This window comes from Heterodontus francisci, unplaced genomic scaffold, assembly GCF_036365525.1.
Source record: "Heterodontus francisci isolate sHetFra1 unplaced genomic scaffold, sHetFra1.hap1 HAP1_SCAFFOLD_140, whole genome shotgun sequence".
Classification (NCBI taxonomy): domain Eukaryota; kingdom Metazoa; phylum Chordata; class Chondrichthyes; order Heterodontiformes; family Heterodontidae; genus Heterodontus; species Heterodontus francisci.
The window spans coordinates 2,065,984-2,080,796 of NW_027141745.1; the positions used below are offsets into that span (position 1 = coordinate 2,065,984).

At 45.6% G+C, this 14,813-nt stretch overlaps 1 protein-coding gene across 1 annotated transcript in view; it reads right to left on the bottom strand.

The window, feature by feature from the left end:
* The window catches only part of LOC137364617 (probable G-protein coupled receptor 139), a 29,465-nt gene extending 14,860 nt beyond the window's left edge, over positions 1-14,605 (bottom strand). The window contains exon 1 of the mRNA XM_068027710.1: positions 14,425-14,605. Within this exon, the coding sequence (XP_067883811.1) occupies positions 14,425-14,605 (181 nt within the window). The remainder of the gene's footprint in view (positions 1-14,424) is intronic.
* Positions 14,606-14,813: the final 208 nt, after the last annotated feature.

The following is a 14,813-nucleotide window of genomic DNA, read 5'->3' on the forward strand; positions in this document are numbered from 1 at the left end:
ATTGTCGTTTGATTAATAACCCAGAGGCCCCGAGTATTCCCCTGTGGACATGGGTTCGAATACCACCATGGAAGAAGATGAAATTTTAAATCCATGAATAAAAAAATATGGGACTAAAAAGCTAATTTAATGATGGTCATGAAACCATTGTTAAAGGTCACAAAAAAGCAGTCTGGTTCACAATTGCATTTTCATGAAGGAAATCCACAGTTCATACCTGATCTGGCCTACATTTGACTACAGACCCACATCAATGTGTTTGACTCTGCAAATTGTCGAGCAATCCACTCAGTTACACCTCTTCCACGAACATTCACTCCCTCCACCAGCGATGTACAGTGGCAACAGTGTGTACCATCTACAAGATGCAATGCACCAAGGCTAATCAGCCCATACTTTCCAAACATGTGACCTCTTCCACTTGAAAGTACAAGGGCAGCAGATGCACGCCAATAGCCCTAGCTGCAATTTCCCCTCTAAACCACACACTATTCTGACTTCAACTATATGACCTTTCCTTCGCTGTCACTGCGGCAAAATCCCAGAACGCAATTCTTAATAGCACTGCGGGTCTACCAACACCACATGGACTGCAGCGTTTCAAGAAGGCAGCTCACCACCTGGGCAATTAGGGATAGGCAATACATGCTGGCCTGGGCAGCGATGTCTACATCCCATGAAAGCAATAAAAACACTAAAAAGACGGACCTGCTGGCATCGACCTAGGCACTGGAAATGACTACAGAAAATCCAGCCTTGTTGATCCTTACTAACGTCTGGGAGATTCTGTCACAGGTGGGGGAGCTGTGCCACAGACTGGTCAAACAACAGCCTGACAAACTCATACTTTCTACATAATTCCTAACGGACCTTGTTCCAGACACGATTATCGCCATTCATGGCAGGGCAGACCCAAAAGAGGTGGTGGGCCTGTGGGAGGGAGTTGCACTGGGAGTCCTCCACATCGACTCCTGAGTCCATGAAGTCTCATGACATAGTCAAGGAACCTCCTGCTGATTACCACCTACTGCACCCGCTCCCCACCCTCGTTCTCAACTTATGAATCAGTAATCCTCCATGTTGAACACCACGATGAGGTAGCACTGAGGGTGGCAAGGGTGAAGAACGCACTCTAGGTGGAGGACTTCAATTCCCAGTAGCTCGGTAGCACCACGACTGGTCGAGTCCTGCAGGTCATAGCTGCTGGACTGGTTCTGCGGCAAGCGGAGAAGGAACCAACACGAGGGGGAAATATACTTGACATCATCCTCATCAATCTGCTTGCCGTAGATGCATCTGTCCATTGGTAGGAGTGACCACCGCAGAGCCCTTGTGGAAACGGAGTCCCACCTTCACATTGAAAATACCGTCCATCGTGTTGTGTGGCATTATCACCGTGCGAAGTGGGATGTCTTTAGAACAAATTTAGCAATGCAAAACTGGCATCCATAAGGCACTGTGGATCGTGATCAGCATCAGAATTGTACTCAAACACACTCCCTAACCTCATGTCCCGGCATATTCCCCACTCTACTGTTACCATCAAGCCAGGGTATCAACCCTGGTTCAATGAAGAGTGCAACAGGACATGCCAGGTGCAGCACCAAGCATACCTCAAAATGAGGTGCCAACCTGCTGAAGCTACAACACAGGACTACTTGCATGCCAAAGCAGCATAATCAGCATGGGCGAGACAGAGCTAAGTGATCCCACAACCAACGATTCAGATCGAAGCACTGCAGTCATGAATGGTGGTGGATATTTCAATAAATAACTGGAGGAAGTAGATTCATAAATTTCCCGAACATCAATGATGGGGTAGCGCAGCACATCAGTGCAAAATACCAGGTCGAGCTTCCGGACTGTTGCTGGAACTGCATCCATCCAAGCAGGTCAAGAGTATTCCATCACACTCCTGACTTGTGCCTTGTGGATGGTTGACAGGATTTGCGGAGTCAGGACGTGAATTACTCAGGACGGGATTCCTGGCCTCTGACTTGCTATTGTAGCCACGGTACTTATATGGCTACTCCAGTTCAGTTTTTGGTCAACGATCGCTGAAGCCCCCACTTTCAAAAGCATGGCGGTTATCATTGACCAGAAACTAAACTGGAGTAGCCATATGAATATCGTGGGTACAACAGCAGGTCAGAGGCCAGAGATCCTGTGGGGAGTAACTCACATCCTGACTCCCCAAAGCATGTCCACCATCTTCAAGGCATAAGTCAGGAGTGTGATGGAATACTCTCCACTTGCTTGGATGGATGCAGCTCGAGCAACACTCCGGATGCTCGACAACATCCGGGACAAAGCAGCCCGCTTGGTTAGCACCCCGTCAACAAACATTCCCTCCCTCCACTACCGACGCACAGTGGCAGCAGTGTGTACAATCTGCAAGATGCACTGCAGCAATGCACCAAGGCTAATCAGGCACCACCGTCCACACAGTCCACCTAGAAGGACACGAGCATCAGATTCGTGGGAACAGCACCACCTTCAGGTTCCCCTCCAAGCCACACACCATCCTGACTTGGAACCATATCACTATTCCTTCATGGTTGCTGGGTCAAAAGCCTGGAACACCCTTCCAAATGGCACTGTGGGTGTTCCTACACTATGTGGACTGCAGCGGTTCAAGCAGACAGCTCACCACCACCTTCTCATGGGCTATTCGGCATGGGCAGTAAATGCCGCCTGGTCATTGACGCCCACATCACATAAAACAGATAAAAAAGTATGTCCTGTACATAAAACGCAGGATAAATCCAACCCGGCGAATTACCGCCCTATCAGTCAACTCCTGATTATCAGCAATGGAATGGCATAGGTCGTTGACAATGCTACAAAGCAGCACTTGATCAGCCGTAAACTGCTCACTGATGCTCAATTTGGCTTCTGCCAGGGCCGTGCAGCTCTGACCTCATTTAACCTTTGATAAAAAGATGGACTAAAGAGCTGAACTCCAGGAGTGAGGTGAGAGTGACTGACCATGACATGAAGCCAACATTTGACAGAGTATGGCATCAAGGAGCACTAGCAAAACTGAAGCCAGTGGGAATCAGGGGGGAAACTTTCCATTGGTTCGAATTGTACAGAGCACAAAGAAAGATGGTTGTGGTTGTTGGAGGTCAATCTTCTCAGTCCCAGGGCATCACTGCAGGAGTTGCTCAGAGTAGTGTCCTGGGCTAATGATCTCAGTTGCTTCATTAACCAACTTTCCTCCAGCATAATGTCAGAAGTGGGAATGTTCACTGATGATTGCACAATGTTCAACACCATTTGCGACTCCTCAGATACTGAAGCAACCCATGGCCACATACAACAAGTCTTGAAAAACGTCCAGCTTGGGCACATAAGTGGCAAGTAACATTCGCGCCACACAAGTGCCAGGCAATGACCATCTCAAACAGGAGAGAATCTAACCATCTCCCCTTGACATTCAATGGCATTGCCATCGCTGCATCCCCCACCATCAACATCCTGGTTGTCACCATTGAGCAGAAACTGAACTCGACAAGACAGATAAATGCTTCATCCACAAATGCAGGTCAGTGAACAAATAACAAAGAACAAACAATGTACAGCACAGGAACAGGCCATTCGGCCCTCCAAATCTGCGCCGATCTTCATGCCTGCCTAAACTAAAACTTTCTGCACTTCCGGGAACCGTATCCCTCTATTCCCTTCCTATTCATGAATTTGTCAAGATGCCTCTTAAATGTTGCTATCGTAACTGCTTCCACCACCTCCCCCAGCAGCAAATTCCAAGCAGTCACCACCCTCGGTGTAAAGAACTTGCCTCGCACATCCTCTCTAAACTTTGCCCCTATCACCTTAAACCTAAATCCCCTAGTAACTGACTCTTCCACCCTGGGAAAAAGCTTCTGACTATCCACTCTGTCCATACAGCTAATAACTCTGTAAACCTCTATCATGTCGCTCCTCCACCTCCGTCGTTCCAGTGAAAACAATCCGACTTTATCCAAACTCTCCTCATAGCTAATGCCCTCCAGATCAGGCAACTTCCTGGTAAACCTCTTCTGTACCCTTTCCAAAGACTCCACGTCCTTCTGGTAGTGTGGCGACCAGAAATACACGCAATATTCTAAGTGAGGTCGAATTAAAGTTCTGTACAGCTGCAGCATGACTTGCCAATTCTTATACTCTAAGCCCCGACTAATGAAGGCAAGCATGCCGTATCCCTGCTTGACTACCTTATCCACCTGCGTTGCCACTTTCAGTGACCTGTAGACCTGTATGCCCAGATTTCTCTGCCTGTCAATACTTCTGAGGGTCCTGCCATTTACTGTACACTTCCCACCTGCGTTAGCCCTTCCAAAATGCATTACCTCACATTTATCCGGATTAAACTCCATCTGCCATTTCCCCGCCCAAGTCTCCAACCGATCTATATTTTGCTGTATCCTCTGACAATCCTCAACACTATCCGTAACTCCACTAACCTTTCTGTCGTCCGCAAACTTACTAATCAGACAAGCTACATTTTCCTACAAATCATTTATATATACTGCAAACAGCAAAGGTCCCAGCACTGATCCCTTTGGAACACCACTAGTCACATCCCTCCATTCAAAAATGCACCCTTACACTGCTGCACTCTGTCTTCGATGACTGAGCCAGTTCTGCATCCATCTTGCCAGCTCCCCTCTGATCCTGAGTGACTTCCCTTTTGTACCAGTCTGCCATGAGGGACCTTGTCAAAGGCTTTACTGAAGTCCATATAGATAACATCCACTGCCCTTCCTTCATCAATCATCTTTGTCATTTCCTCAAAAACTCAATAAAATTAGTGAGACATGACCTCCCCTTCACAAAACCATGCTGTCTCTAGCTAATACGTTTGTTTGTTTCCAAATGGGAGCAAATTCTGTCCCAAAGAATCTCTCTAATATTTTCCCTACCACTGACGTAAGGCTCACCGGCCTATAATTACCTGGATTATCCTTGCTACCCTTCATAAATAAAGGAACAACATTGGCTATTCTCCAGTCCTCTAGGACCTCACCCAGGCTGGTAATTCTCTGGTGAGCACCTCACCAACTGTCTTCTCAATGCCTGAACACCATCTAGAAGGCTCAAGTCGGATGTGTGATGGAATACTCTCCTTTTGCCTGGAAGGGTGCATCTCCAACAACACTCAGGAAGCTCGATATCATCCAGAGTGGCACCCAATCTACCGCTTTCAACACTCACTTCCTCCACCACCAAGGCACCGTGGCAGCAGAGTGTACCAAATAGAAGAGGCGCCTTCGGCAGCACCTTCCAAACCCGTGAACATGGGAATGCCACCACCTGCAGCTTCCTCTCCAGGCTACACACCATTTGCATTGTAACTATATCAACGTTCCTTCATTGTCGCTTTGTTATAATCCTGGAAGTCCCTTTCTAACAGCAATGTGGATGTACCTACCTGATGCGGACAGCAGTGGTTCAAGAAGGCCGCTCACCACCATCTTCTCAAGGGCCATTAGTGATGGGCAATACATGCTGGCCTGGCGAACGACGCCAACAGCACATGATCGAATAAAAACATAGTTGTTGAACTTAATATTGAGTCGTGAGGACTGTAGAATGCCGAAAAGGAAGATGAGGTGCTGTCCCTCGAGCTTCCGTTTACATTAAATCATTCTGATTGGACTGGCAAATAGACTAAAAGGAAGCATCGATTTCAAACAAAGAACAAAGAACAAAGATAATTACAGCACAGGAACAGGCCCTTCGGCCCTCCAAGCCTGCGCCGATCCAGATCCTCTCTCTAAACATGTCGCCTATTTTCTAAGGTTCTGTATCTCTTTTCTTCCTGCCCATTCATGTATCTGTCTCGATACATCTTAAAAGACTCCATCTTGCACGCATCTACCACCTCTGCTGGCAATGCGTTCCAGGTGCCCACCACCCTCTGCGTAAAGAACTTTCCACGCATATCCCCCCTAAACATTTCCCCTTTCACTTTGAACTCGTGTCCTCTAGTAATTGAAACCCCCACTCTGGGAAAAAGCCTCTTGCTATCCACCCTGTCTATACCTCTCATGATTTTGTACACCTCAATCAGGTCCCCCCTCAACCTCCGTCTTTCTAATGAAAATAATCCTAATCTACTCAACCTATCTTCATAGCTAGCGCCCTCCATACCAGGCAACATCCTGGTGAACCTCCTCTGCACCCTCTCCAAAGCATCCACATCCTTTTGATAATGTGGCGACCAGAACTGTACGCAGTATTCCAAATGTGGCTGAACCAAAGTCCTATACAACTGTAACATGACCTGCCAACTCTTGTGCTCAATGCCCCGTCCGATGAAGGAAAGCATGCCGTCTGCCTTCTTGACCACTCTATTTACCTGCGTTGCCACCTTCAGGGAACAGTGGACCTGAACACCCAAATCTCTCTGGACATCAATTTTCCCCAGGACTTTTCCATTTACTGTATAGTTCACTCTTGAATTGGATCTTCCAAAATGCATCACCTCGCATTTGCCCTGATTGAACTCCATCTGCCATTTCTCTGCCCAACTCTCTAATCTATCTATATTCTGCTGTATTCTCTGACAGTCCCCTTCACTATCTGCTACTCCACCAATCTTAGTGTCGTCTGCAAACTTGCTAATCAGTCCACCTATACTTTCCTCCAAATCATTAATGTAGATCACAAACAACAGTGGTCCCAGCACGGACCCCTGTGCAACACCACTGGTCACACGTCTCCATTTTGAGAAACTCCCTTCTACTGCTACTCTCTGTTTCCTGTTGCCCAGCCAGTTCTTTATCCATCTAGCTAGTACACCTTGGACCCCAAGCGCCTTCACTTTCTCCATCAGCCTGCCATGGGGAACCTTATCAAACGCCTAACTGAAGTCCATGTATATGACATCGACAGCCCTTCCCTCATCAATCAACTTTGTCACTTCCTCAAAGAATTCTCTTAAGTTGGTAAGACATGACCTTCCCTGCACAAAACCATGTTGCCTATCACTGATGAGCCCATTTTCTTCCAAATGGGAATAGATCCTATCCCTCAGTATCTTCTCCAGCAGCTTCCCTACCACTGACGTCAGGCTCACCGGTCTATAATTACCTGGATTATCCCTGCTACCCTTCTTAAACAAGGAGATAACATTAGCAATTCTCCAGTCCTCCGGGACCTCACCCGTGTTTAAGGATGCTGCAAAGATATCTGTTAAGGCCCCAGCTATTTCCTCTCTCGCTTCCCTCAGTAACCTGGGATAGATCCCATCCGGACCTGGGGACTTGTCCACCTTAATGCCCTTTAGAATACCCAACACTTCCTCCCTCCTTATGCCGACTTGACCGAGAGTAATCAGACATCTTTTCCTAACCTCAACATCCGTCATGTCCCTCTCCTCGGTGAATACCGATGCAAAGTACTCGTTTAGAATCTCACCCATTTTCTCTGAGTCCAAGCATAACATTCCTCCTTTGTCCTTTAGTGGGCCAATCCTTTCTCTAGTTACCCTCTTTCTCCTTATATATGAATAAAAGGCTTTGGGATTTTCCTTAACCCTGTTGGAATCAGCAATTGATCCAGAACTTGATAAAACATGGATTTATCGGATTGCATTAAACATGAGTAAGAAAGGGAGGCTTTGCATTGAAATAGCGCCTTTGACGACCACCGGACATCTCAAAGCGTTATACTGCCAATGCAGCATTTTTGAAGTTCAGTCACTGTTCTCATCCAGGAAACGCAGCGCCCAGTATGCAGACATCAAACTGCCAGAAACTGCCTAAATACCTGTTTTTCTGATGTTCACTGAGGGACACATATTGACCAGGAGACCAGGAATGGCCTCCAAGCTCTTATTTGAAATAGTGCCACGGATTCGTTTGTAACCACCTAAACAAGCCTTGGGTAGTGTCTCTTCTGAAAGCTGGCACGTCCAACAGTGCAGCTCTCCCTCAGTATTACACTGTCATTTTGTGCTCAAACCCGAGATTGGGACTTGAAGATAGAATATTGTGATTCAAGGTAGTAACTGGTTGCTAATAAATCAGCACTACACTCAATATTGATAACAGAATTCAGGAGATCTTTTACCAACATTTTAGTGAATAGCTGTTTTTGGGACTAGAGAGAGCTAAACAGTGGCATTCCTCAGGGTTCAGTACGATGACCACTGCTGTTTATGATATACATGAATGACTTCGGGGTACAAAGCACAATATCGAAATTTGTAGAAGATGTGAAGTGTGGTGGGGGTTAAACTAATTCAACAGGGGAATGGGAACCTAAACTGTAGTGCCAGTGTACAGGATGTTGAGAGTAGTGAGGTCAGGGAAAAGGTTCCAAGGACGCAAGAGGGCACTAGCAAGCAATAACCTGGTTCAAAGTGTGTCCACTTCAACGCCAGGAGCATCCGGAAGAAGGTGGGTGAGCTTGCAGCATGGGTTGGTACCTGGGATCTCGATGTAGTGGCCATTTCGGAGACATGGGAAGAGCAGGGGCAGGAATGGGTGTTGCAGGTTCCGGGATTTAGATGTTTCAGTAAGTACAGAGAAGATGGTAAAAGATGGGGCGGGGGGGCGGTGGGTGTGTGTGTGGCATTGTTAATCAAGGAGAGTATTACAGCGACAGAAAGGACGTTTGAGGACTCGTCTACTGAGGTAGTATGGGCCGAGGTTAGAAACAGGAGAAGTGAGGTCACCCTGTTGGGAGTCTTTAATAGACCTCCGAATATTTCCAGAGATGTAGAGGAAAGGATAGCGAAGATGATTCTAGACGGGGGCGAGAGTAACAGGGTAGTTGTTATGGGGGACTTTAACTTTCCAAATAATGACTGGAAATACGATAGTTCGAGTACTTTACATGGGTCAGTTTTTGTCCAGTGTGTGCAGGAGGGTTTTCTGACACAGTATGTAGACAGGCCAACCAGGGGCGATGCCACATTGGATTTGGTACTGGGTAATGAACCCGGCCAGGTGTTATATTTAGATGTAGGTGAGCACTTTGGTGATAGTGATCACAATTCGGTTAGGTTTACCTTAGCGATGGGCAGGGACAGGTATATACAGCAGGGCAAGAATTATAGCTGGGGGAAAGGAAATTATGATGCAAATAGGCAAGATTTAGGATGCGTAGGATGGGGAAGGAAAGTGCAGGGGATGGGAACAATCGAAATGTTGAGCTTATTCAAGGAGCAGCTACTGCGTGTCCTTGATAAGTATGTACCTGTCAGGCAGGGAGGAGGTTGTCGAGCAAGGGAGCCGTGGTTTACTAAAGAAGTTGAAGCGCTTGTCAAGAGGAAGAAGAAGGCTTATGTTAGGATGAGACGTGAAGGCTCAGTTCGGGTGCTTGAGAGTTACAAGCTAGCCAGGAAGGATCTAAAGGGAGAGCTAAGAAGAGCAAGGAGAGGACACGAGAAGTCATTGGCGGATAGGATCAGGGAAAACTCTAAGGCTTTCTATAGGTATATCAGGAATAAAAGAATGACCAGAGTTAGATTAGGGCCAATCAAGGATAGTAGTGGGAAGTTGTGTGTGGAATCAGAGGAGATAGGGGAAGCGTTAAATGAATATTTTTCGTCAGTATTTACAGTAGAGAAAGAAAATGTTGTCGAGGAGAATGCTGAGATTCAGGCTACTAGGCGAGATGGGATTGAGGTTCACAAGGAGGAGGTGTTAGCAATTTTGGAAAGTGTTAAAATGGATAAGTGCCCTGGGCCAGATGGGATTTATCCTAGAATTCTGTGGGAAGCTAGGGAGTAGATTGCAGAGCCTTTGTCCTTGATCTTTATGTCGTCATTGTCGACAGGAATAGTGCCGGAAGACTGGAGGATAGCAAATGTTGTCCCCTTGTTCAAGAAGGGGAGTAGAGACAGCCCTGGTAAATATAGACCTGTGAGCCTTACTTCAGTTGTGGGTAAAATGTTGGAAAAGGTTATCAGAGACAGGATTTATAATCATCTTGAAAAGAATATTTTCATTAGCGATAGTCAGCACAGTTTTGTGAAGGCTAGGTCGTGCCTCACAAACCGTATTGAGTTTTTCGAGAAGGTGACCAAACAGGTGGATGAGGGTAAAGCCGTGGATGTGGTGTATATGGATTTCAGTAAGGCGTTTGATAAGGTTCCCCACGGTGGGCTATTGCAGAAAATACGGAAGTATGGGGTTGAAGGTGATTTAGAGCTTTGGATCAGAAATTGGCGAGCTGAAAGAAGACAGAGGGTGGTGGTTGATAGCAAATGTTCATCCTGGAGTTTAGTTACTAGTGGTGTACCGCAAGGATCTGTTTTGGGGCCACTGCTGTTTGTCATTTTTATAAATGACCTGGAAGAGGGTGTAGAAGGGTGGGTTAGTAAATTTGCCGATGACACTAAGGTCGGTGGAGTTGTGGATAGTGCCGAAGGATGTTGTAGGGTACAGAGGGACATAGATAGGCTACAGAGATGGGCTGAGAGATGGCAAATGGAGTTTAATGCGGAAAAGTGTGAGGTGATTCACTTTGGAAGGAGTAACAGGAATGCCGAGTACTGGGCTAATGGGAAGATTCTTGGTAGTGTAGATGAACAGAGAGATCTTGGTGTCCAGGTACATAAATCCCTGAAAGTTGCAACCCAGGTTAATAGGGCTGTTAAGAAGGCATATGGTGTGTTACCTTTTATTAGTAGGAGGATCGAGTTTCGGAGCCACGAGGTCATGCTGCAGCTGTACTAAACTCTGGTGAGACCTCACCTGGAGTATTGCAAGCTTTTCTGGTCACCGCATTATTGGAAGAATGTGGAAGCTTTGGAAAGGGTGCAGAGGAGATTTACTAACATGTTGCCTGGTATGGAGGGAAGGTCTTACGAGGAAAGGCTGAGGGACTTGAAGTTGTTTTCGTTGGAGAGAAGGAGGAGGAGATGTGACTCAATGGAGCCATATAAGATAATCAGAGGGTTAGATAGGGTGGATAGTGAGAGTCTTTTTCCTCGGATGGTGATGGCAAACACGAGGGGACATAGCTTTAAGTTGAGGGGTGATAGATATAGGGCAGATGTTAGAGGTAGTTTCTTTACTCAGAGAGTAGTAGGGGCGTGGAACGCCCTGCCTGCAGCAGTCGTAGACTTGCCAACTTTAAGGGCATTTAAGTGGTCATTGGATAGACATATGGATGAAAATGGAATAGTGTAGGTCAGATGGTTTCACAGGTCGGCGCAACACCGAGGGCCGAATGGCCTGTACTGCGCTGCAATGTTCTAATTCTAATTCTAAGTCTAATGGAATTCTAAAGGGAATGGCAGAGCAGTTGCGTGGGCGGACACAAGGACACCAATATGCATTGGTAACACGCCATTATTGTAAGTAAACTTGCCAAGGTGTGTGGCAGAATCATAAGAATACCAAGTAAGACACAGAGCTGTTATGATGTACATTAGGCTATATTAAGCTATTTGGCCAAAATCATGGACAAAACGGTACGCTTTAATGGGTGTGGTAAACGAGAAAAGCGCCGGAGAGGGGAGGTGAGATTTGGACAGGGAATTCCAGAGTTTAGGGCTGAGACAACTGATGGCAAGTCCGACAATGGTGAAGCGATTACAATTAGCGATGCATGAGGAGCCAGTTCTGCATGAGCACAGATATCGAGGATGGTTGTGGAGCTGGAGGATATTACAGATATATAGAGAGACGAGACCATGAGGGGGTTTGAAAACAAGGAAAATAATTTTAAAATCAAGACTTTTGTTAACTGGGAGCCAGCGTTGGTCAGCGAGCACAGAGGTGTCAGGTGAACGGGTCATGGTGCAACTTAAAACATGACCAGCAGCGCTTTGAATTATTTCATGTTTATGGAGGGTGGAATGTGGGAGAGCAGCCAGGAGTGCATTGTAATAGTCCAGTCTGGAGGGTTTCATCAGATCGAATGTGGCAGAGTGAATTTCAAGTACTGTTAAGGAGTTGGAACTGGGCGATCTTATTAAAAGTGTTTGATGAAGCAACACATAAAATTCTTGCTACCAAAATTGGAAATCATGGGATTATCGGATCAATGGTTTCACGGCTCGGATTTTGGCTGAACAACAGATAGCAGAGAGTAGTGGAGAAAGCTTGTTTTTCAGTCTGGAGGGAAGTTCACAGTGGGGTTGGGACCGCTGCTGTTTTGATGTATGTTAATGTCATGGGCATTTGTACACAGGTGAATAATATCGAAGTTTTCATATGGCACGAAACTGGTAAATGTTAATCAACAGTGTGAAGGACAGTAACCTATTTCAGGAAGACAGAGAGTGACTGGTGAGATGCGCAGCCACCAGGCAAATGCAATTTAACACTAAAATGTGATGAGATACCTGCTCTGAAGACATGTGAGGAAACGGCATTTAAACTGAACAGTTCAATTTTCATGCGGATGCAGGATTAAAGGGACCTGAGTTATCCGTACCCAGAACTTTGAAAGTTGCAGGACAAGTTGAGAAGTCTTTCAAAAACATGGACTCCTCGGCTTTGCAAATAGAGGCACAGAGTAACAAAAATCATAATATTTCTTTTATCCATCATTTGTTAGTTCCCAGCTCGAGCATTGGGTCCACTTCTGAGCAGTACACTTTGGCAAGGATTTCAAGGACTTAGTGGAGAAGTGGAGGTAGTACCAGAGATCAGAACCTACAGTTGCATGGAGAGATTGAACAAGCTGGGATTGTTGTTTCTCGAGCAGTGAAGGGTAAGGGGAGATTTAATATAGAAGTTCAAGAAGATTTTGATCGGGTAATTCAGGCAGAACGTTTTCTCGTGTCAGAAAGTTCAGTATTAAGAAAACATAGATTTCAGGTAATTACCAAAGAACCAGTGCGGAAATGAGGAAAATTCTCTTACATAATGAGCTGTTGGCATCAGGAATTTCCTGCCTGCAAACATGCTGCTAGCAGATCCAAAAATATATATTTCCAAAGGAAATTTAGCAAATACATCAAAATGAAAAGAGAAAACATATCAATGCCATAGTCTGGGGAAAGTGGAGGTGAGGTGAATAATTAGATAATGTTTTTCAAAGAGCCAGAATGGCCACAACAGGCAGAATATCCTACCTTTGTGTTGCATAAATCTAAATGACCAGTTTCTTGTTGAATCGGAGGCACCACGCATAATGCTCCTTGGTTAGGTGTAGGTATAAAAAGCGGCCCTGGAAACTCTGGAAAACATCTCCTTTTGCAACTCTTAAATTTCTCTGCAGCCTCTAATGAATTGATTGGTAATGTTGCAGACCCAGAGGTACTGCAATTACAGTCCTCAATCTTTGACTGGAGTAGGGTCACTAAATCCTATGGCCTCCCTGAATGTCTGCAGCAGCTCACAAAACAACCTCAAGAAAACCATCCACAGCACCTCCACTAACTGTGCAATAGCAGGCATAAGTCAAAAGCCTGCATGTTGGATACCTGGGACTTTTAAATAACACTGGAGGGGGTTTCTCGTGCTACTGAACGCATGTTCAACTGTGGGTGACTAACACGGGAGTACAGTGGACATGAACTGGAGTCCTGAAAAACATGGGGAACTGTGCAGGACACGCTGGACGTGTACAACAGTACAAAAGAGATATTTTATGGATCCAGGTTTCCGTAGCATCGGTGCCAGGGAAGGATACAGAAGAAAATAAATTCATTCTAAAAGGCGAATTAGAAAAAGTCTTGCAGAAATATGAAAAAATAAACAAGGGAAAGGGACTAATTGTTGCGATGAGGCCATGGAGGGATTTAAACACAAGAAATATAATATTAAAATTAAGGTCTGCCAGACCGGAGCCAATGCAGGTCAGAGAGCACAGGGATGGTGTGTGATCGGGACTTGGTGAACCTTCGGATACAGGCAGAAGCAGTTTGGATGAGCTGACGTTTGGAAAGCTATGTAACATGGATGATGGCCAGGATAGCAATGGGATAGTCAAGTGCAGAGTTAGCAAAGGCACAGATGAGGGGTTAATGTAGCAGATGGGCTGAGACAGAGGTGGAGCTGGGCAATATTCGAGATGTTGGTAGTTGGCAGCGTTGGTGATGGAGAGCATAAGGGGTCGGAACTCAGCTCCGGGTTGAATAGAACACAGGGGTTGTTGACAGTCTGTTGCATGTTCAGTCATTGGCTAGGGAGGGAGATGCAGTTCGTGGATAGGGAACAGAGTTTGTGAAAAAGATCGGTGAAATCGAAAATTTCAAGTGCACTATTTCAGTGAAACAGCATTTGCACATCTAACGTCTGGAAATAGAGACTTACCAGAGGCAGCAACAGCAGCAAAGATGAGAAAGTAAATTACAACAACTGTATTTCAATGAAAAATTGTTTGCATATCTGATAGCTAGAAAGAGAGACTTACTAGGGGCAGCAACATCAGCAAGGAGCGAGGGGTAAATGAAAAGAACAGTAGTGCAGTTAAACATGACTATGGAATTAATAGCTGGATATGGCATCTTACCAGGTACACCAACAATAGCGAGCATGGGGTAGTAAATGTATTGAATAATCAGAAGTGCAAAATAGATCCGCCATTTTAATGGTAGCCCATCATAATTCGCAGAAAGATGATCAAAATCCCAGGATAAACTCCGGTCCATTGTTGTAACATTCCCATCTACTGTTCTCATATTCTGGCCCATTGTTGTAATTGTCCAATTTATTTTTTCAGATATTCACGCATTGTTGTATCATTGCAATCTATTGCTCTCAGATTCCGATCTATCCTCTCCCTCTCTCTGGAGCCGCTGATCGCTTTTAGTACTGGAGGTGAAAGTATGGGATCACACATTGAAACGAGTCCCTTATTAATAGAAGAGAGAAACCCTCCAGTGATACAATTAGAGTCCA